At 37.6% G+C, this 23,914-nt stretch overlaps 1 protein-coding gene across 1 annotated transcript in view; it reads right to left on the reverse strand.

Annotated features, from left to right (window-relative positions):
• The window catches only part of LOC144309488 (membrane-associated guanylate kinase, WW and PDZ domain-containing protein 2-like), a 93,205-nt gene extending 71,807 nt beyond the window's left edge, over positions 1-21,398 (reverse strand). The window contains exons 1-2 of the mRNA XM_077890579.1: positions 21,252-21,398; positions 7,605-7,724 (exon numbers count right to left, since the gene is read on the reverse strand). Of these exons, the coding sequence (XP_077746705.1) occupies positions 7,605-7,653 (49 nt within the window). The 5' untranslated portion in view covers positions 7,654-7,724; positions 21,252-21,398. The remainder of the gene's footprint in view (positions 1-7,604; positions 7,725-21,251) is intronic.
• Between the last annotated feature and the right edge of the window lie 2,516 nt (positions 21,399-23,914).

Below are 23,914 nucleotides of genomic sequence, written 5' to 3' on the forward strand. Positions count from 1 at the left end.
CAGCGGTTTAATGCCTGCCTTTGGCCCAGGGCGTGATCCTGGAGACCCGGGATCGAATCCCACATCGGGCTCCTGGTACATGGAGCCTGCTTCTCCCTCTGCCTATGTCTCTGCCTCTCTCTCTCTCTCTCTCTCTCTCTCTCTGTGTGACTATCATAAATTAAAAAAAAAAAAAAAGGAAGTGGTGAATCACTATATCGTACACCTGAAACTAATAGTACACTGTAAGCTAACTGGAATTTAAATAAAAACTTTAAAAAGTAAATATATAAATAAAGAAAAAAATCTGAACTGTAAGATTATGAAAATATGACAGGAGCTAAAGAAATGAAAACAACAAACAAGAAGAGTACTAAAATGAAGGTTAGTGCAAGGGAAAGACTATGAATATAAAGGAAAAATGTGGTAATACAATGGAGCAAGATAGTTTCCCAGTGTACAAGAGCTTTATTTTTATTTTTTTAAAAGATTTCATTTATTTATTCATGAGAGACAGAAAGAGAGAGGCAGAGACACAGGCAGAGGGAGAAGCAGGCTCCATGCAGGGAGCCTGACATGGGACTCGATCCTGGGACTCCAGGATAACGCCCTGGGCTGAAGGTGGCGCTAAACCTCTGAGCCATCCGGGCTGCCCTGTACAACTGCTTTAACTTCTGATTAATATGTTTAGCTTCTCAGATAAGTATATATAACACTCTGTCAACTATTCATGAAAACAAACCAAGGCAATGACATAGTATTTCCTTCCCAACTGGGGGCTTTGAGAAAGTAGCCTGTACCTATCACTCCTTCAGACGCTTGGGGGCCAGGTGATCATCTCAAAAAGTGAGAAAAAGTCAACATACTATTATGCTAAGATTTTTTTTAAATGAATGAATTTGTACATTTGCATTTTATTAATACATTAATTTTAAAATTTTGGTAATGCACCAATAGTTTTATAGATATATTTTAAGTCTAGCATATTCATTAGTTGCCTTGCAAATATACAATGTACAGGATTTCTGGCTTAAAAAAATGACAAACATTACCAAAGCCAAAGAATATGTAGTTTCTGATTTCATTATAACTGGAAACTATCTAGTCATTTTTCTTAAGTATATTCATATACACTTAGAATGTTTTGGGCATATAAGAACATCATGTGTTTGCATTTATAGACTGTTTATAAATTAATTATTGAGACAATTTAATCTGAGTTTTAATCTGAATACATATTATAATTTGTTTCTAGACAGAGAATAACTAAAATATTTCATCTCATTGGCATTTTCAGGGACTGTGGTATTCTGTTTAGGTGAATATTCTAGCCTTTTCCTTCAGAAGTTCAAAATTTAAAATTTTAATCACCTTTGAAAGAAATCTTTCTCAAATATTACTTTTCTGCATATGACTTAACCTTTTCTGGATAGCTCGGGTCATTATTAGGAAAATCAATAGCTGTTGCTGGGTGCAATACTCTGCTGTCCTCTGGAAGACTGAAGAGTGCCTCCCCTATAACAAATGACCCTAGAAGACTCTGTTTTTTTAATTTCTTCTGTACATTTTTGGTACTTTTCCCCTGTCTTCAATCACTGTCAGGCTGTCAGTGTGTTGGCCTCCAGGAGACTCCGTCCCCACTTCTCTCTTATGTAAATCATTCCATGGTCCCTCTTCTACTTTGCTGCTACATTTTACTGTAAATGAGGCTTATTAAATTGAGGGGGGACAGGGGAATATAGAGGAGAATAAAGTCACCAAACTTGCAAATACTATTTGAAAATGAGGGGTCCAAGGGACACCTGGGTGGCTGAGTTGGTTAAGCATCTGCCTCAGGTCATGATCTCAGGATCCTGGGATTGAGCCCTGTATCTGGCTCCCTGTTCAGCGGGAAGGCTGGCTGTTCTTTCTCTCTCACTCTTCCTCCTGCCCCAACTCTTGCTCATCCTTATGTTCTCGCTCTCTTTCTCAAATAAATAAAATCTGAACAAAAAGAAAGAAAATGAATGTTCCTGGATATCCTTGAAGGTAGAAATGATAGGACCACCCTGTAGCAACAAGTTACACTCCAAGTCACACTCACACTTGTTTCATCTCCAGGGAAACCAGATAGCTGCATCAGTAGAAATTTCTCTGGAAGTTTAATGGAGAATTCAGAGAATGGGGGTAGAAATTGGAAGCATTTAATCCTCTTGGAAATAATCCTGAGGGACCTGATTTGGGGAGATCTTTCCTTTGTTTCCTAAGGGAACACGTTCCCTTGAGAAACAGCACCCTTCAATATCAGGTCACAGTGCCAAAGGTCAGGTTTCTCTAGTCTAATGCGTGCTTGCTGCTGTAACATTCTTAAGTATGGAATGAAAGTAGGGGGTGAGGAGAAAGAAAACTCTTTGGGAAATTTTAAATCAAGTCATTTCCTTTTATTTCCCCATTATCATAAGGTTCGTTTCAGTTTGAGCTTCCTATACATTGTTTAAAACTTTTTATTAACTCCCAATGTTGTGTTCAGTATTTGGGTTATCATCAGAATTCCCATTGTGAATTTTTCAGATTTATCATTTTGTCTGTTAACTATTTAGTGAAAGAAATTAAATTTTCACATATCATAAGGAAATTTAAAGTCATCCTTATATAAAATGAAAGAGAAAGTTGAGGTGAGAGTAGAAATCCTATTAGTGGCATATAATTAATAATGGAATACATTTTTATTTCCATTTCCTTTCCTTTAATTCTCTAAGAATAAAAGAATAAAGAAACTCGTGCTCCTTTATAGTTTATTAAAAATAAATAAAATGTTAGCGAAATGCTACACATTCCAAACACCACATGTCCACGTTTATTAAAATGCCTTTACATTTCTTTACATTTCTTTATTGAGAGAACACACGTACTAGTTCCTTTGTTTTAAAATAACTTTCTGAAGTTGCATATTTTCTAATATACCCTAGGACCTTTCTATCTTTCCTTTTTCCTTTCTATTTTTTCCTTTCTATTTTTCTTTTCCAAACCAATGAGGTTTGGCCTCATTACTTCTATTCTCCAACTCTTCACTGAATTCTGTACTAGAGGTACAGAAATCAAGAAAGTCCTTGTAATATTTTTGGAAAAAAATAAACAGAACATGAATAAGAGGGATTATACGAGAACACAATTGCCATGAGTCCAAGAAGTATCTAGGTAAGTACAACCAATAGAACTTGGGTGGAGAGGGGTTTAATGGGAGACACAGTTTTGTTGACTAAGTCTACTAGGTTTTGATTTTGAGTAACTTGACACACCATGAATTACTGTATTGAAAAAAACCAGACTATGAAGAATGGCCATAACAAGGTAAGAACTATATTCTGGAGACAGTGTTATAGTTTGTAGGGTACTAAGAGAAAAACAGATATAGGAACTCAGAACATGGACTCACAAGGTTAATCATGAGATTTAAGACAAGAAAGAAATTATTATAATTATGAGACAAGGTTAATCTAGTACAAGATTCTGAGGTCAAATTGGTGCTGCAGCTCCATACTACTGACTTAGAACATTTTGAATTACGAAGTGGATGTGTCCTAGGGTCTCAAGCTAGGCTGAATTTCTATGTGGAGATTAAATGGTTTATATTGTTGAGTTTGAGGAAAGAATCTAGGCAAACATCCATTCATTCATTCGACTCATATTCACTCAGTGCTTTCTAGGTGCCAGAGACCACTATAATTTTAAGAATTAGCAACAATCCAAATAAATTAATCTGACCTCTTGAAGCTTACATTCAAGTGGTTAGATATGGATATGGATATGGATAACCAAATAGACAAGTAGACACAAACTATAATTTCAGTTATACAGTAACTATGATGAAGAAAGACAAATCAGAGGAAGGGGTTGGAGAATGCTGGCATGCGCAAATTTTGATAATATTGTCAGGTAAGAGTTTCCTGAAGACTTTTAAATGAATGTCTTAAAGTAAGAATGTGGAATATGTGGCTATTTGGAAGACAAGTAATCCTGGAAAATAAAATGATGAATTCAAGATCCCAGATGGACAGGAACAAGTTTGTCCTATTCAAAGAACAGAAAGGGAGTATCAGCATAGCTAATATAAAGAAACTGAGAGGGAGGCCAGCATAGCTAATATAAAGAAACTGAAGACAATATAAGATAAACTCTCCATTTTATTATAATTAATAATACCAATTTGTTTTCACAGGTCCTTTAAAACTCACATTTATAGGGTCTTTAGAATCAGCTTTCATGGAAACAGTCCCATGCAGACAAGATATTTTACCTAATTTTATCTGGCTGTTACAAACGAATACAACCTGTAGCAGATCAAAGAGAGCTGATTATTACATAAGGAAGGACAGATTGTTTCACCATATTAGATTGTAATCTAGTGTTATGAATGATTTTCTGTAATGGCCAGAATTTCTAAGGCCTCAACAAGGAAGAGCTTTCATAAGGTGTGAATCCTCTACAACATGATTGCTTTCTTTAAACAAAGGGCAGCAAGGTATTTTTTAGAACTGTTACTTCATAATTTTTAGTCAATGCACTGAGCATATCTATATACTCTGCAGTATGATCAATGGAGGCCTCAAAATTTCAGATACTGTTTTTTGTGCATGAATTAAATTTGGGGCTTATAAAAACAATTCATAGAATGATTTACATCTATTATAACTTTGCTGGAGATTGATAACAATGTTTTGAAATAAAATAGTTACTTAAGTAACTATTTTAAGTAAAATAAAAATGAGAGGACTATGGTGATTTCTATTTCTCCCGAGAGAAAGAACGGGTCAGACTCTTCTTCAGAGCAGGAGTATAGAAGATACAAGGAAAGAATGTCTCAGAAAGTCTTACTTTTTAGATTTGAAATTCAGATACAAAACTGACTTTTGTAGAGAAGGATGTTAGGTTATGATTTTCAAGTCATTGGTCTATGAAATAAAGTGTAGTCTCTGAAAAAAACTTTTGCACGAACGGGGGACATTCAGACACCACTGGATATAACTGAGGCAAGTAAAACATGTCCTTTCAAAAGATCTGTATGTCTAATCTAACACTAATGGCAAGAGCCATTGATTATCACTATGTTGATGATAACATTTCAGAGAAACATATGAGACCATGGTGGTCAATTTGATCAAAACTCTTGTGTGCCTCCTACAAAATGAGTCAATTTAAAGTAAGACAACTCAGAGGGTTTGAAAATATGCATCCAATCAAGAAAGGCAAATAGGTTCTGCTTCTTGAAGCAGTGGAAAGAAATACAAATAAAACTTTTAAAGTCATGCATTCTTTTTCTTCCCACTAAATGAGGGGCATTATATTTTTTCAGGCAAAGTATCAATTTGTTTCAGATAAAAACTTATAGGGGATATACACAGGAGTTAGAAAATCATTGTAATTAAAGATATGAGCTTGAAGGAAATTAATTAAACCTTGACTACCACAGTTTTGCAAACCTAGTCTTTACTTATTATTATTATCATTTTGGGTTGTGAGAAGGCTGAAAAAGTTAAGTCCAATGCCCGTGAATACTGGCTTTACTTGAATGACATACTCCAAAAAGGCTGTTCCTGTTCCTTTTAACTACAACTGCACAAAAATTTATAGAGCTAACAGTAAACTGGCTAATGTTGTACTTTAAGTAATAACAAGCAAGTCATTTCATGTTCCTTGACTTTAGTCTTTAAGTTATCATTTATATGGTAGTATTAAATTAGTTAATTAATTGCTTGGTTTGTTTCTTTTAGTCTTTTTTTGGAGAAAGAAATACTTAGAAATAGGCATTTATATTATATATTTTGGAAAAGGCTGGGATTACAAAAGGTCCCAAACCAAAAAGATATTTTGTCATGTTTTAACACACAATAATACATCTACTTTTAGTGCCTTACACAAGAGCAAAACAGCCTGCAAAAATCATACACTCTCTGTCAATAGCTCTGAGTACAGACTGAATCACTTACAGGAAAAAGAAAAAAAAACTGGCATAATAAGATCCCAAAGGAGTGTAAAACTTCACTAATGTGTTTTCCTCTATTGGTCAAATAAACATTTAGTGAGCTTTATGTGTAAATGTTTAGTGTTCCTAAACTGAACACCCAGATACATGGCTTAGAATCTTCCACAGTAGGAATATTACCAAAAGAAAGAAAAAGGAACAAGTATTAAAATAAAAACATGTTGCTAACCTCCTATAAATGTGACAATAAGCAACTAATTGTCTTAGCCATAAAATGTGGCATATGTCTTAGCCTAAATTGCCACAGGAATGCAAAATAAAAGAAGAGATTTTAATAGTTTCGAGAACTCAAAAATATTAAGTACTTTTTTTTAAAAATTTTTATTTATTTATGATAGTCACAGAGAGAGAGAGAGGCACAGAGACACAGGCAGAGGGAGAAGCAGGCTCCATGCACCGGGAGCCCGACGTGGGATTCGATCCCGGGTCTCCAGGATCGCGCCCTGGGCCAAAGGCAGGCGCCAAACCGCTGCGCCACCCAGGGATCCCAAAAATATTATGTTCTTAAATAACTATAGTCCATTGGGCATCCATAAGTAAATGAAAGAGGAAGAAGAGGGTCAAACTGCTAACAAAACCAACTTATTTGCTGATAGTAGACCTGAGCTATTTTATAGACTAAGCAGCAATGTGTATATTATAGGTTTGGTTTTTAATATAACTCACTATTAATTATAGTACAGTAAAACTAGATTCATCTTTAAAGTTAATAACATATATATATAAATATAGATCACACATATAATAACTGTGAAATAGGAATAAAAATAATGTTCTCTACCTATTTTAGTCACATTATTTTAAAATTTCATTATGCATACACAGATACATAATTTCATTAGACATAAACTGCATGCATGTAGATAACACTTATATGTATAAATGTGATCATATCAACATCTTATTTATCAGCATTTTTCAATGCTACCATTTCTCTTTTGCAGCTAATTCTACTGAGGTTCAAGGACACTAACTGGGTTATTTAGTATTTATACAGTGGGTAAGTAATAAAAGCCAGATTTGGTGCTGAGACAGATTCTGGCTCATGTTACAGTGTTCTTTCCACTGAAACATACTTCCCACATTCAAGCTTCTAGTGTCATTTGCTGTTCCTATTTGTCTCGGGTACACAAGGAGACTTGCTATTGTAGTAGACCTTTGAAGAGCATGCCCAGATCATATTTTCCTACTTCATCATTTTGCATGGGAAGCAAGTAAAGGCCAGTTAAGTGAAGAAACTGAAGAAAACCATACAGAGATAATGAGAGGACTGGAACTCAAGTCCTGTGCTCTTTGAGATGCTCCCCAGAGATGAGGATAAATTATTTGGAAGATCACAGCTTAGCCTCAGGACACCATCCTAAGCATGCTTCAGTGGATATTCAGTGGATCTATACATATCTCTTGGCATCTGAAGAGTAGAATTAATCCAGAAGTACATTTATTTATTTATTTATTTACTTGCAAATATGTTTCTGACAGGACCTAAGCTCTCAAAATAAAAACAGTAGCATATTGGTAACCTGGTGTCCTAATGCATATCAATCAAAGGAGAAAAACGTGATGCAACAAGGAATACATTTAGCAGTGCAGCTGTGCTTACCTTCATAAGTCCCACTTTCTAGGAGAGCACCACTTTTCTCCAATTCCATAAAATCTTCAACGGTGATGAAAATATAGTCCACTCCAGGGACCTCACCCTCCTTATGTGGCCTTGTGGTGCCTGAATAAGGACAATTTAAAAACAAAAGAAAGACTCTAAGTGATCTGTTGTTGAACTTTAGAAATACCACCATACTTCTGAATATTCAATAACACTTGTTTGTACATCCTGCGAGTTGGCAGTTTGCATTTGTCCTTCTGTTTGTTTGGAAACAGAAAATAGCAGGGGGTAAAGATTAAAGTAAATATACAGAGCATTTTTCTTCATCAAGCTTATAAAGAGTTCATTGCCATGGAATGTGGTTGCACAGATTTTTTTTTTTTCCGGTGAAAAATACAGACCTTTGTGCCTTTTTGGAAGGGGCGTTTTGAATATTGGGCCAGGAGTCTGCTAGCTCAGGAATTTACATATCTCACTTCTATGAATAAACTTTCATTGTTCTGTAGATTGCCTTGCTATGACATAAAATACAAAGGAAAATAGAAATGTTAGCAGCATGTCAATTTATCTTTATATTTCCATGGTTTGCTCCTTTGTGAGGGTACTTTTGGTTGTCATTTGCACCGAAAAATAACTTGTATTTGATTTAAAGAAACACAAAATCTTTATTATTACTTAAAATTAATTAAATAACTGAAATTGGTGATTATTATAATTTAGTATTATAACGCTAGTAATAGTCCTTCCTTCCTGCTTGCCTGCCTGCCTTCCTTCCTTCCTTTATAATCACCGTTAGTTCTGACTGAACTGGGAAGTGACCTGTTCCTAGGGGTTACTTCATGGGTCCGCCACTCCTGTTTCCTATAGAGTGAATGGAGCTTCTGTGGCCAAGGTGACAGAAAAATCAACCCGTGACTCAGTGCAACCATCCTGGAGAACTCAAGCTTTCAGACCTCCTGTCCAGTTCATGAGGCAGGAACCAAAGTAGAGACATGTTAAAGGCTATAGGTTTGTTTTCTGGTGCATTTCCTTCCCTGAATATGTCTTATGTTCTTTTCTTTTTCCAAGCCACCTAAATAAAATGTTTTGTATGATCAGCTTGGAATTTTCATAATGCACATATGCAAATAGTTTACAGAAATATACAGAGGTCAAATATTTAAGCAAGTATTAGTATACTGGCAGGCTTCTTCATATTTAAAATTTCCTCCATATTCTCTGTATACTAAAGAAATATTTTAAACCTTAAAATTTAATTTTCCGTCTATGAAATCTTTATCAACTAGGCCATGAAAATAGCCAGTCAGTTCTCCTTTTGGTCTATTAGGATCAAATCTGAACTGCAAATGAAAGGCATAAACTCGGAGGGGGAGGAGCAAGACGGCGGAAGAGCAGGGTCTCCAAATCACCTGTCTCCACCAAACTACCTAGAAAACCTTCAAATTATCCTGAAAATCTATGAATTCGGCCTGAGATTTAAAGAGAGACCAGCTGGAATGCTACAGTGAGAAGAGTTCGCGCTTCTATCAGGGTAGGAAGACGGGGAAAAAGAAGTAAAGAAACAAAGGCCTCCAAGGGGGAGGGGCCCCGCGAGGAGCCGGGCTGAGGCCGGGGCGAGTGTCCCCAGGACAGGAGAGCCCCGTCCCGGAGACGCAGGAGCTGCACCGACCTTCCCGGGGGAAAGGGGCTCGCGGGGAGTTGGAGCAGGACCCAGGAGGGCGGGGATGCCCTCGGGCTCCCGGGGACAGTAACAGCAACTGCGCGCCCAGGAGAGTGCGCCGAGCTCCCTAAGGGCTGCAGCGCGCACGGGGGACCCGGAGCAGCTCCGGGGGGCTCGGGGGCGGCTCCGCGGAGGGGGCTGCGCGGCCCCGGGAGCAGCTCGGAGGGGCTCGGGCAGAGGAAGAGGCTCCGTGCAGAGGGGCCTGCGCGGTTCCAGGAGCACCTCGGAGGGGCTCGGGCGGCGGCTCCGCGGAGGGGGCTGCGGCCCGGGAGCGCGAATCCAACAGCGCAGGCCCCGGAGCACAGGGCGCCGGGACACAGCCCAGGATCCCGCCTCCCCCGGGACAGGCAGAGGCCGGGAGGGCCCAGGACAGCGAGGACGCTCCTGCCCCAGCTGAGCAGATCAGCGGCCCCGCCCGGAGCCTCCAGGCCCTGCAGACGGAGTTCCTGCCGGAGCTGAATCCAGGTTTCCAGAGCTGCCCCGCCACTGGGGCTATTCCACCTGCGGCCTCACGGGGTGAACAACCCCCACTGAGCCCTGCACCAGGCAGGGGCACAGCAGCTCCCCCAACTGCTAACACCTGAAAACCAGCACAACAGGCCCCTCCCCCAGAAGATCAGCTAGACGGACAACTTCCAGGAGAAGCCAAGGGACTTAAAGAACACAGAATCAGAAGATACTCCCCTGTGGTTCTTTTTTTTTTTGTTTTGTTTTGTTTTGTTTTGCTTTTTGATTTGTTTCCTTCCCCCACCCCCCCTTTTTTCTCCTTTCTTTTTCTTTCTCTTTTTCTTCCTTTTTTTTCTTTCGTTTTTTTTTTCTCTTCCTTTTTTTTTCTCTTTCTCTTTTCTTTCCTTCTTTCTCTCCTCTCTTTTTCTCTTTTTCCCAATACAATTTGCTTTTGGCCACTCTGCACTGGCAAAATGACTAGAAGGAAAACCTCACCTCAAAAGAAAGAATCAGAAACAGTCCTCTCTCCCACAGAGTTACAAAATCTGGATTACAATTCAATGTCAGAAAGCCAATTCAGAAGCACTATTATACAGCTACTGGTGGCTCTAGAAAAAAGTATAAAGGACTCAAGAGACTTCATGACTGCAGAATTTAGAGCTAATCAGGCAGAAATTAAAAATCAATTGAATGAGATGCAATCCAAACTAGAAGTCCTAACGACGAGGGTTAACGAGGTGGAAGAACGAGTGAGTGACCTAGAAGACAAGTTGATAGCAAAGAGGGAAACTGAGGAAAAAAGAGACAAACAATTAAAAGACCATGAAGATAGATTAAGGGAAATAAACGACAACCTGAGGAAGAAAATCCTACGTTTAATTGGGGTTCCCGAGGGCGCCGAAAGGGCCAGAGGGCCAGAATATGTATTTGAACAAATTCTAGCTGAAAACTTTCCTAATCTGGGAAGGGAAACAGGCATTCAGATCCAGGAAATAGAGAGATCCCCCCCTAAAATCAATAAAAACTGTTCAACACCTCGACATTTAATTGTGAAGCTTGCAAATTCCAAAGATAAGGAGAAGATCCTTAAAGCAGCAAGAGACAAGAAATCCCTGACTTTTATGGGGAGGAGTATTAGGGTAACAACAGACCTCTCCACAGAGGCCTGGCAGGCCAGAAAGGGCTGGCAGGATATATTCAGGGTCCTAAATGAGAAGAACATGCAACCAAGAATACTTTATCCAGCAAGGCTCTCATTCAAAATGGAAGGAGAGATAAAGAGCTTCCAAGACAGGCAGCAACTAAAAGAATATGTGACCTCCAAACCAGCTCTGCAAGAAATTTTAAGGGGGACTCTTAAAATTCCCCTTTAAGAAGAAGTTCAGTGGAACAGTCCACAAAAACAAGGACTGAATAGATAACATGATGACACTAAACTCATATCTCTCAATAGTAACTCTGAATGTGACTTACTTAATGACCCCATCAAAAGGCGCAGGGTTTCAGACTGGATAAAAAAGCAGGACCCATCTATTTGCTGTCTACAAGAGACTCATTTTAGACAGAAGGACACCTACAGCCTGAAAATAAAAGGTTGGAGAGCCATTTACCATTCGAATGGTCCTCAAAAGAAAGCAGGGGTAGCCATCCTTATATCAGATAAACTAAAATTTACCCCAAAGACTGTAGTGAGAGATGAAGAGGGACACTATATCATACTTCAAGGATCTATTCAACAAGAGGACTTAACAATCCTCAATACATATGCTCCGAATGGGGGAGCTGCCAAATATATCAATCAATTATTAACCAAAGTGAAGAAATACTAATACACTTATACTTGGTGACTTCAATCTAGCTCTTTCTATACTCGATAGGTCTTCTAAGCACAACATCTCCAAAGAAACGAGAGCTTTAAATGATACACTGGACCAGATGGATTTCACAGATATCTACAGAACTTTACATCCAAACTCAACTGAATACACATTCTTCTCAAGCGCACATGGAACTTTCTCCAGAATAGACCACATATTGGGACACAAATCGGGTCTGAACCGATACCAAAGGATTGGGATTGTCCCCTGCATATTCTCGGACCATAATGCCTTGAAATTAGAACTAAATCACAACAAGAAGTTTGGAAGGACCTCAAACACGTGGAGGTTAAGGACCATCCTGCTAAAAGATAAAAGGGTCAACCAGGAAATTAAGGAAGAATTAAAAAGATTCATGGAAACTAATGAGAATGAGGATACAACCGTTCAAAATCTTTGGGATGCAGCAAAAGCAGTCCTAAGGGGGAAATACATCGCAATACAAGCATCCATTCAAAAACTGGAAAGAACTCAAATACAAAAGCTAACCTTACACATAAAGGAGCTAGAGAAAAAACAGCAAATAGATCCTACACCCAAGAGAAGAAGGGAGTTAATAAAGATTCGAGCAGAACTCAACGAAATCGAGACCAGAAGAACTGTGGAACAGATCAACAGAACCAGGAGTTGGTTCTTTGAAAGAATTAATAAGATAGATAAACCATTAGCCAGCCTTAGTAAAAAGAAGAGAGAGAAGACTCAAATTAATAAAATCATGAATGAGAAAGGAGAGATCACTACCAACACCAAGGAAATACAAACGATTTTAAAAACATATTATGAACAGCTATACGCCAATAAATTAGGCAATCTAGAAGAAATGGACGCATTCCTGGAAAGCCACAAACTACCAAAACTGGAACAGGAAGAAATAGAAAACCTGAACAGGCCAATAACCAGGGAGGAAATTGAAGCAGTCATCAAAAACCTCCCAAGACACAAGAGTCCAGGGCCAGATGGCTTCCCAGGGGAATTTTATCAAACGTTTAAAGAAGAAATCATACCTATTCTCCTAAAGCTGTTTGGAAAGATAGAAAGAGATGGAGTACTTCCAAATTCGTTCTATGAAGCCAGCATCACCTTAATTCCAAAGCCAGACAAAGACCTCACCAAAAAGGAGAATTACAGACCAATATCCCTGATGAACATGGATGCAAAAATTCTCAACAAGATACTGGCCAATAGGATCCAACAGTACATTAAGAAAATTATTCACCATGACCAAGTAGGATTTATCCCTGGGACACAAGGCTGGTTCAACACCTGTAAAACAATCAATGTGATTCATCATATCAGCAAGAGAAAAACCAAGAACCATATGATCCTCTCATTGGATGCAGAGAAAGCATTTGACAAAATACAGCATCCATTCCTGATCAAAACTCTTCAGAGTGTAGGGATAGAGGGAACATTCCTCGACATCTTAAAAGCCATCTATGAAAAGCCCACAGCAAATATCATTCTCAATGGGGAAGCACTAGGAGCCTTTCCCCTAAGATCAGGAACAAGACAGGGATGTCCACTCTCACCACTGCTGTTCAACATAGTACTGGAAGTCCTAGCCTCAGCAATCAGACAACAAAAAGACATTAAAGGCATTCAAATTGGCAAAGAAGAAGTCAAACTCTCCCTCTTCGCCGATGACATGATACTCTACATAGAAAACCCAAAAGTCTCCACCCCAAGATTGCTAGAACTCATACAGCAATTCGGTAGCGTGGCAGGATACAAAATCAATGCCCAGAAGTCAGTGGCATTTCTATACACTAACAATGAGACTGAAGAAAGAGAAATTAAGGAGTCAATCCCATTTACAATTGCACCCAAAAGCATAAGATACCTAGGAATAAACCTAACCAAAGATGTAAAGGATCTATACCCTCAAAACTATAGAACACTTCTGAAAGAAATTGAGGAGGACACAAAGAGATGGAAAAATAATCCATGCTCATGGATTGGCAGAATTAATATTGTGAAAATGTCAATGTTACCCAGGGCAATATACACGTTTAATGCAATCCCTATCAAAATACCATGGACTTTCTTCAGAGAGTTAGAACAAATTATTTTAAGATTTGTGTGGAATCAGAAAAGACCCCGAATAGCCAGGGGAATTTTAAAAAAGAAAACCATATCTGGGGGCATCACAATGCCAGATTTCAGGTTGTACTACAAAGCTGTGGTCATCAAGACAGTGTGGTACTGGCACAAAAACAGACACATAGATCAGTGGAACAGAATAGAGAATCCAGAAGTGGACCCTGAACTTTATGGGCAACTAATATTCGATAAAGGAGGAAAGACTATCCATTGGAAGAAAGACAGTCTCTTCAATAAATGGTGCTGGGAAAATTGGACATCCACATGCAGAAGAATGAAACTAGACCACTCTCTTTCACCATACACAAAGATAAACTCAAAATGGATGAAAGATCTAAATGTGAGACAAGATTCCATCAAAATCCTAGAAAAGAACACAGGCAACACCCTTTTTGAACTCGGCCATAGTAACTTCTTGCAAGATACATCCACGAAGGCAAAAGAAACAAAAGCAAAATTGAACTATTGGGACTTCATCAAGATAAGAAGCTTTTGCACAGCAAAGGATACAGTCAACAAAACTCAAAGACAACCTACAGAATGGGAGAAGATATTTGCAAATGACCTATCAGATAAAGGGCTAGTTTCCAAGATCTATAAAGAACTTATTAAACTCAACACCAAAGAAACAAACAATCCAATCATGAAATGGGCAAAAGACATGAACAGAAATCTCGCAGAGGAAGACATAGACATGGCCAACATGCATATGAGAAAATGCTCTGCATCACTTGCCATCAGGGAAATACAAATCAAAACTACAATGAGATACCACCTCACACCAGTGAGAATGGGGAAAATTAACAAGGCAGGAAACAACAAATGTTGGAGAGGATGCGGAGAAAAGGGAACCCTCTTACACTGTTGGGAATGTGAACTGGTGCAGCCACTCTGGAAAACTGTGTGGAGGTTCCTCAAACAGTTAAAAATAGACCTGCCCTACGACCCAGCAATTGCACTGTTGGGGATTTACCCCAAAGATACAAATGCAATGAAACGCCGGGACACCTGCACCCCGATGTTTATAGCAGCAATGGCCACGATAGCCAAACTGTGGAAGGAGCCTCGGTGTCCAACGAAAGATGAATGGATAAAGAAGATGTGGTTTATGTATACAATGGAATATTACTCAGCTATTAGAAATGACAAATACCCACCATTTGCTTCAACGTGGATGGAACTGGAGGGTATTATGCTGAGTGAAGTAAGTCAGTCGGAGAAGGACAAACATTATATGTTCTCATTCATTTGGGAAATATAAATAATAGTGAAAGGGAATATAAGGGAAGGGAGAAGAAATGTGTGGGAAATATCAGAAAGGGAGACAGAACGTAAAGACTGCTAACTCTGGGAAACGAACTAGGGGTGGTGGAGGGGGAGGAGGGCGGGGGGTGGGAGTGAATGGGTGACGGGCACTGGGTGTTATTCTGTATGTTAGTAAATTGAACACCAATAAAAAATAAATTAAAAAAAAAAAGAAAGGCATAAACTCATGTCATAACATACAATGTGCTAGGGAAATTGATTTCTGATAAAAATGAATAATTTCCATTGAAAACATTTTTTGAAAAGATTTGAAGGCATTATTTCCTAAAATTAAATTTTATAACCTTTCTTTGGAGGTTGCAAGACACTTTTTTTTTCCATAATCGCATTTAATGACTTTCTCCTAAATTTGTTATTTCATTTTGTTTAACTGAGCCACATTTTGCAATATTTCCTACTGCTTTTATGCTATAAAATATAAACCTCCCACACCTAGTATGCATAATGTTGTCAAATTAATGTTTCTATGAGAATCTTAACTTTCAATATCCTGACTTTTATATGCTTAACCCTTGTGAATTAAAAGCACATTAACATAGTTTTTGGCAATCAATTTGTTTTTCTGTTTATTTAGAACACACTCTAATCATTAAGAAAAATCACATAACAAAGATTCAATTTTCCTTCCTAATTTATCTGCATATTTCAGAAACTACACACTTTGATTGATTAACTGCTTGCAGAACTGTAGTGCATTCGTAGCACAACGTGAGCACAGGACCACAGGCTTGAAGGCAATTTCCAGGTCTGCTTCTTGCCTGGAGTTGATTGCCGTGTCAAACTCGAGTGAGTATGTTTGCTGTTGTGATCTTTTAGGGAGGACCATCAGAACCCTGGTCCACTGGGTACATTTTCCATCTCTACATTGCACTTAAGGACAATGTGACTGAGCTCCTGCCTTGAAGATATAGACTCCCAATGGCTACCTTAGTGTCACCTGTTGCTACAGACCGGCTTGATGATGACTGTTTGGACTGGGGATTCGCCTACTTCAATATGGCTTGAAGAAGTTCTACAGTATAGTCCCAAATGCTGCAATTCCCATCTCTGACATCCATCTCACATCCTGTTTTCTCATTCTCTTCTTCTTTGTAATTATAACCCCCAGTCTCTTGATCTCTTCTAATTTTCCTGGTGGTTTCTCAAATATGGCTTCATTTCCTTCTCTAAATTCTGAAGGGCTGGAAACAACCTAGAATCCTGTCCTTCCTTTGAATCACCTTCACCATTTCCCAACTCTTTAGCTCCCAAGTTCACTAATCATAGATTATACAGAAAACCACAAACATGCACTAACTACAAATGCAGGTTATATATGTCAGTTTGACTGACAATCTTTTTATACATCTTCCCTCTGTCACAATCCCACCATTTTCTAATATTCAACTGCTTTGACTTTCAGAAGACATTAGCTCATTCTCTTTATGGTGAAGTAAGAGACTAATCTGAAGCCAAAGTCCCTGAAATTTCTTAATTTGTACTTTCCTTTTCTGCATTATCTTGACCCTTAATTGGAATCATCCATCCGTCTAGCTAAGATGAATCCATTCTTTTCTGCCTTCCTGCAGTTTTTTTTTAATTAGAGTTACATATACAGATATTTTGAAGATTCTACTATTCTACAGAGTTTAGAGTTTAAATAAAAGCAGACTGTCATCACCACTCCCCACGCTCTTTTACTCAAAGGCAAAGACTTTCAACTCTTTTAGGTGATTCTTTTGCTTTATTTGTATGCATTTAATAATTTATTTATGATGTCTTTTGTTTTTTTCTTTTTTTATTTACTTTAGCTATTATTTCCTGATTTCTCAGTAAAGCAAATGAAGATTTAGCTCTTTTTTGCCCACACTTCCACACATCACTTCTTCCTTCTTACCTCTTCTCATTCTCCCAGTAGAACAAACATGTGTTGAGATTACTATTTAATATTTACAAAGATAATACCACATAAATCTATTTGCAGCTGAGCCTTGTAGTGCACTAATTTTCCTTTCTTGCATAGCTTTTGTTTACTCTAGATTTAATGTTTCCATTTTCAACTTTTCATATATTAATAGATATTTCAATTAATTAACTCCCTCCTTGTTGGAAAAATTGAGTTGCAACATATACAAATATATTTGATATTTCATCAGGTTTTTCCTATTTATGAAATCACTCCTAGAGCCTCTAACCTACTCCAATCCAGACTATGTTGTTCTACGACAAAGCTACCATCCTGGAATCATCTTTTGCCATCATCGTGGGGATTCTCTTTGCCTCTTCTATGTTGTACTGCTTTCTCCCAAGTCCTATGTCTCTTTTTGTGGTCTATTTCCTCATTTTGGTGGAGCACATCTGTCAGAGGCTTTCTATCAAAGGTTGCATAGGAGCTATATTTCAGACTTTGCATGTCTGAAAAAGTCTTTATTCCATCTTCATGGCTGGCAAATCCGATTCAGCATTTCAGAAAAATATAATAAAAACATGTTTTCTCCACTCTGTTCCTCTGTTAATGTCAGCACCACCATCCTTCTAGGCATGCATGCTTTGAACCTTTCCTTCAGAGATACAGTTAGGGTGTCTGTCCCTCACTCTTTTATTCCTTCTCCAAATATTTGACACATTCTGTGCTCTGGATCTTCACAATGTCATCCTTCTCTTCTGCACTATCTCTGCTCCCAAACTGCTCTGGACCAGGGACTGGCTATGTCACTGGTGAGTCTGTCTCTTAGTACATCACTACATTCCTTGATTAGCCCTGGGAAAGCACGAGGTTGATCACATACCCTCCAAAAGGCATACCTATCTGATCTCTAGTCAACAGATTTGGTTGAAAACATAAGGAGAGGAAAATACTGAGAATTTAAATAGAAAAAAAACCCTTAGATTCCACTATTAACAATAAAAGGCAATTCCAATGGCAAGCCAGGTTGTAGATTCTTGGGTGGACTTGCTTGATGGAACAGGTAAGAGGATATAATTTAAGAATTTTCCTCTTAAGAAATGTCTTCCTTTTAGGGACTCCTGGGTGGCTCAGTGGTTGAGCCTTTGGCCCAGGGCGTGATCCTGGAATCCCAGGATCAAGTCCCACATTGGGCTCCCTGCATGGAGTCTGCTTCTCCCTCTGCCTGTGTCTCTGCCTCTCTCTCTGGGTGTCTCTCATGAATAAATAAATAAATAATCTTAAAAAAAAAAAAGAAATGTCTTCCTTTTGGACTTGTCATGACCACTTCTTCTTTCTGTGAAGCCTAAAATTTTCACCATTAGAATTACTCTTTGGTTTAGACAAAACAGAAACTACCTTTAAAACATAAGCTGTAGTAGATAAGAATGTGAGCCATGGAATAAAACTGCCTGGGCTTGTTGGAGCTCTACCATTTGCTATCCATATTACCTTGAGCAAGGTATTTCCCCCTAGAAACTCTAGTCTTTTATTTATAAAACAGGATTAATATCAGTAGTACTTTTAAAGCGTTGATTTGAAGAACAAATGAGGTAATCTATATAAGGTACTTAAGACAATGTCTGGAACACGTTAAGCACTCAAAAGGATTATATATATTAAGTATTATTGTCTGGAAAGGCAGGGATGACATCATGGATAGTTCCCCCGCTCCCCCATGAATTCTTGCCACAAATATTAATTGAGCACTTACTATGTGCCATGGACTATTCAAGATACTGAGGATATATCTTTTAATAATAGGTTCCTTTCCTTTGTGAAACTTATATTCTAACAAAGAGAGACAGAGAATAAATAACAAAAAGCATAATTAAAAAAGTAAGTTATATAGTATGCTGTAAAGAATTAAGTTCTATTAAATGACCATAAATCTAATAATTTTCATCTTTGGATTGTTTAGTGGGTCAATTACTGAGATTTTTAACTGTTAGTTTATACAAAATGAGCAAAAGAGAAGAGAGAGAAAGACTATAAAGGATTTGAGGTCAAACAGAGATCTACAATATTTGTGGGTTGCAGGCTTCCCAGGGGTGAATGTCAATTTGACTAAAGGCCTCTGAGGGGCAACAAGAGCTTAGTTATATTTTGGAAAGAATCACTCAATTCCTAAAGAGAAATTTTACTTTTTTCAAATATTTCTTGGTCTAGCTTAAGTAAACTGGCTTATACATTGGTGCTCAAAATAGGTATTTTTGAACTTTCAAGGTTATTTTCAGAAGACTGATAACTATGACAATGCATCCCACATTTTTAAAAGAGGGAAGTGGAAGCATGGTGTAGCAGAATGGTTTTCGAAGTTGGAATTCAGAACATTTGCATTCTATTTTTGTTTTAATAATTTAGATATGTTGTCCTAGATTAAAATATCATTTACATTTATTTATATATTTGTTTTTAAGTAATCTCTACACCCAGCATGAGGCTCAAACTCATCACTCTGAGATCAAGAGTCACATGCTCTTCCAGCTGAGCCAGCCAAGCACCCTGACATACAAATGGCCAATAGACATAAGAAAAGATGTTCAACATCATTCATCATCAGGAAAATATGAATAAAAATTACAATGAGATATCACATCACACCTGTCAGAATGGCTGAAATTAACAACACAGGAGCCAACAGATGTTTGTTAGAATACAGAGAAAGGGGAACTGTCTTACACTGTTGGTGGTCATGCAAAGTGTTGGTGAGGCACTCTGGAAAATAGTATGGAGTTTCCTCAGAAAGTAAAATGTAGAACTTCTCTATGATCCAGCAATTGCGCTACTAGGTATTTACCCAAAGAATACAAAAGTACTAATTCAAAAGGATAAATGCATCCCAATGTTTATAGCAGCATTACCTACAATAACCAATTATGGAAACTGCCCAAGTACCCATTGATTGATGAATGGATAAAGATGTGGTACACACATATACAATGGAATATTCCTCGGTCATAAGAGAGAATGAAATCTTGCCATTTGTAACAACATGGATGGAGCTAGATAGTATTGTGCTAAATATTATAAGCCAGCCAAAGATAAATACCATATGATTTCACTCATATGTGGAATTTAAGAAATAAATGGGCAAAAGGAAAAAGAGAGGCAAACCAAGAAATAGACTCTTCACTATAGAGAACAAACTAATGGTTACCAGAGGGGAGGTGGATGAGAAGATAGGTGCAATATGCAATGGGGATTAAAGAGTGCACTTGTGATGAGCACTGGGTAATATATGGAAGTGTCAAATCACTATACTGTGTACCTGAAGCTAATATTACACTATGTTAATTAACTGGAATTTAAACATAATTTTTTTAAAAATTAATAAAAATAAAACATCGTTTAGTTGATCATCAGTTGTCATATGCAATGAGGTAAATAATAAATATGAAAAGGTATTTAAAAAACTGAAAACATGAACACTATAGTAATAAGATTACATTCCTCTTTAGTAATATTAATAGTACTACTAAGAACAATATAATTCTAACAGACATCATTGATGGTATCTTACTTTTGGAATCTACTATGATTAAAGTTTTAAATAAATTAATTTCATTCAGGCTAACACTTCTTAAACATAAAAAGCTCTTTGCCTAAAGGTTCAGGTTGTCACTGTTATTCTTTGGGTATAAAGAAACATAAGTTGAGATATAAATCCATTTCCCCTGATTACATCTAAAATGTGAGACCTAGTTGTTCAGTCACTACTTACAGGGTGTTTTGTCTTTTGTTAGGTAGACATTTAGAACCAGTAGAGAGAGTCCACGGACTCTATGGCAAGAAGTTTCTTACCATTTGCTGAATTATCTAAAAAGTGTGAAAGCGCTCATAAAACCTGACTAGTGAGCCATTGAATTTTACCTGCAGGCATAGGACCTTCAACAACAAGAGTCAGAAAGCATCATTTCAGATCTACGCATCCAGGAAAAGATATTAGTTGCTAAATCAGTGGGCCCCCAGAAGGAGGAAGCAATCGGTTAAAGAATGAGAAAGCAATTGGTGATCTATGAACACCCATTTGGAAAGAAATAAGATTCTAAAAATAAGGCAAATAATGTGAAATACGATAAAGAGTTGTATGATGGGAATCTGTAGCTAAAGGTAATATCTAGACTAGAAGAATAGTTAAGTTGAATTTCCTAAAACAGCTACTTACCTTATTTTTATGCTGAAATAATTATAGTTACTTTCCCAACTCAAAAGGATTATGAATCAAGAGGTGACAGTGAAACAAGACTCACCAGTAATAACAAGTTATCCCCCAGTGTTGGGAATCGGGTGGAAGCCAGGTCGGATAACAGGGCAAGTACAGATGATTCATCAGAGAGCTAAAAGCTGAAGCTCATCTTCTTTTAATGCTCTTCTATATTTGGTTGGGACTTTCCTAAGTGGTGTTTAGAGAAGTCCAAAATAAATTTTATTATCCAGAATGTGGTTTATAGATTTCATTCTTTGTCTCCTGGACCATTGCTCCAAAGGAAAAATAAATAGAAAGGGAACAGGGGAAATGCTAGTAAACTGAGTCTTTGCTCTATCTCCTATTGCTTCATTTCTTAAAAAACAACTTATTTGATAATTGCTAAATTAAGTACTGTATGAATAACACCTCCTTCATGAGTTAATAAAAGCATATAGCATTTCTGCTCAAAAGACATGTCTGAAGAGAATGAATGCTCCCAAATGGTTAGCTTATTATTGATACATAGTGAAAGCACATCAAGGCCACTTGTCATTTTTTTTACCATGGCAACTGGGGGTGCCAAAATGGATTTTTAAAATTATTATTCTACTTTTTAAATGAAGGAACATTGCTCCTTTTGTCTTAGGAAGGAAAGAGCATGATGTTGGTGGTAAATGTAATTCTGAAGCACATTTTGCCTCAGCCTTTGATATGTTCTAATTTTAGTAAAGTGCTTTAAAAAGCAGTTATTGGATTACAGAAAAGTATTACTACCTAGATGATGGTCAGTGCAGTCATCTATTGTAATCTATTTTGATATGCTAGCGTCCATTGTACGGCAGGCACCTACTACACACCTGCTAAAGAAATGGAATCAATCATTAATAGTCAATGTGTTCTAAGCAGATGGGTCACTGTGTGAGAATCTGAGAAACTGAATTATTTTCTTATGCATGTTTCTGAATACATTCGCTCTTTATTCCTAGCGTTTCTCAACTGCAAGCTGAAGAAAATAAATCTTGACAGCTACAGTGACTTCCTCTGGATTCGCCCTTTAATTAACTTACTCATAGATTTCTAAAGACACTTCTTTACTTTGTCAGTTACTCATTAGCAAGTGTGAACACCATCACCAGATTTGTGTGTGTGCTTCCAGTGAAAACAACCAGGAGATTCCTTGGCCAATGCCTTTAATCAATTTTGACATAATCTGCTTAGATCTTATGTTTTATTACACTCATTTACAATCATATAAAATCCAGAAGTATGATTTTATATAGACAGAGCTAAAGTTAGCAAGACAAATTATATAGTTTGGGTCACTGAATCCTACATGATAGATTATAAAGCATTGCGTGCTTTATGGATTTCCTATTGGCTGATGCGGAAGGTTGGGTTAAGGTCAAAAAACAAAACCTACAATTTGGGTCAATTAATCACCTATTGGGTTTAAAAAGTATTTACAGCCTCAATAATTAACACTCTGCATATTTTATTAAATATTAAATACTGGACAAATCCATTTGCAAAATACCACTAGTAACTTCGACTTACTTTGTTAACAGTGTATTGCTCTAAACTTCAGTAATTATTTCAAAACTCTCCTATCCTCTAAAATAGCATGCTGTCAACTATCATTTAAAGTTGCACTGGCATAGCTAATGATGTTCTGTATTTTTCAGATGCAGAAGTTTTTGAAGAAGAAACCTCTCTTGGGATATATCTGGACATACAAGTTCAGACTAATGTCCCATACAGCACCAATCACTGTTTTATTTTATTTTTTTAAAGATTTATTTATTTATTTATGATAGACATAGAGAGAGAGAGAGGCAGAGACACAGGAGGAGGGAGAAACAGGCTCCATGCAGGGAGCCCGACGTGGGACTCGATCCCGGGACCCCAGGATCACGCCCTGGGCCAAAGGCAGGCACTGAACCGCTGAACCGCTGAACCACCCAGGGATCCCCCAATCACTGTTTTAGATCTTAACAGTATGGACTGAAACAGTATCATACCCAAACAAATGGTTATTAACATGTAGGATGCATCAAAATCACATGCAGAACTTGTTAAACACAGACTGAGGGATGTCGCACCCAGAGTTTCTGATTCAGTAAATCATGGGTGGCATCTGAGAATTTAAATCTCTTAACAAGTTTCTAGGTGATGTTGATGCTGCTAGTCCTGGGACAATGATTAGAGAATCACTGCTCTAACCTCACTGAGATCTCTGGAAACCCAAACTAAAAGCAATATGAAATTTCATTATTCATTTAACTACAAACTCATAAAGTATGTGGTTCTTGACCCTAGTTGGCATTCACCTTAACTGATAGCCATGTTGTGGATTCAGAGGAAACAAGCCATTCTCAATTTGTTGGTGTATAGGTCAACAATCATGACAGGTATATCCGATCCCTGCAATGCTCTCTTATGCTATTGCACATTGCTTCTCCATAGTTCTCTTAGAAGTTAATTGAATTTGGAAGATAATGGACAAATCTCTATTTATGTTTGCTTATAAATAACTTTAATTATTATTGGAAGTAATATAAATTATATTGGTCCTATGTATGCAACAATATGGCTTAAAGTCTGAAAGACATAGGGGGCTTGAATGTAGCTCACCAGGACTGGTAAATGATAAAACAGCAAGAAAAAACAAGTATACGATGCAGAAGAATTCTCATATTAAGAAAATATGATAATAATAAAAAAAGA

The sequence above is a fragment of the Canis aureus genome, unplaced genomic scaffold (genome assembly GCF_053574225.1).
Source record: "Canis aureus isolate CA01 unplaced genomic scaffold, VMU_Caureus_v.1.0 NW_027326424.1_RagTag, whole genome shotgun sequence".
NCBI classification, from domain to species: Eukaryota; Metazoa; Chordata; class Mammalia; order Carnivora; family Canidae; genus Canis; species Canis aureus.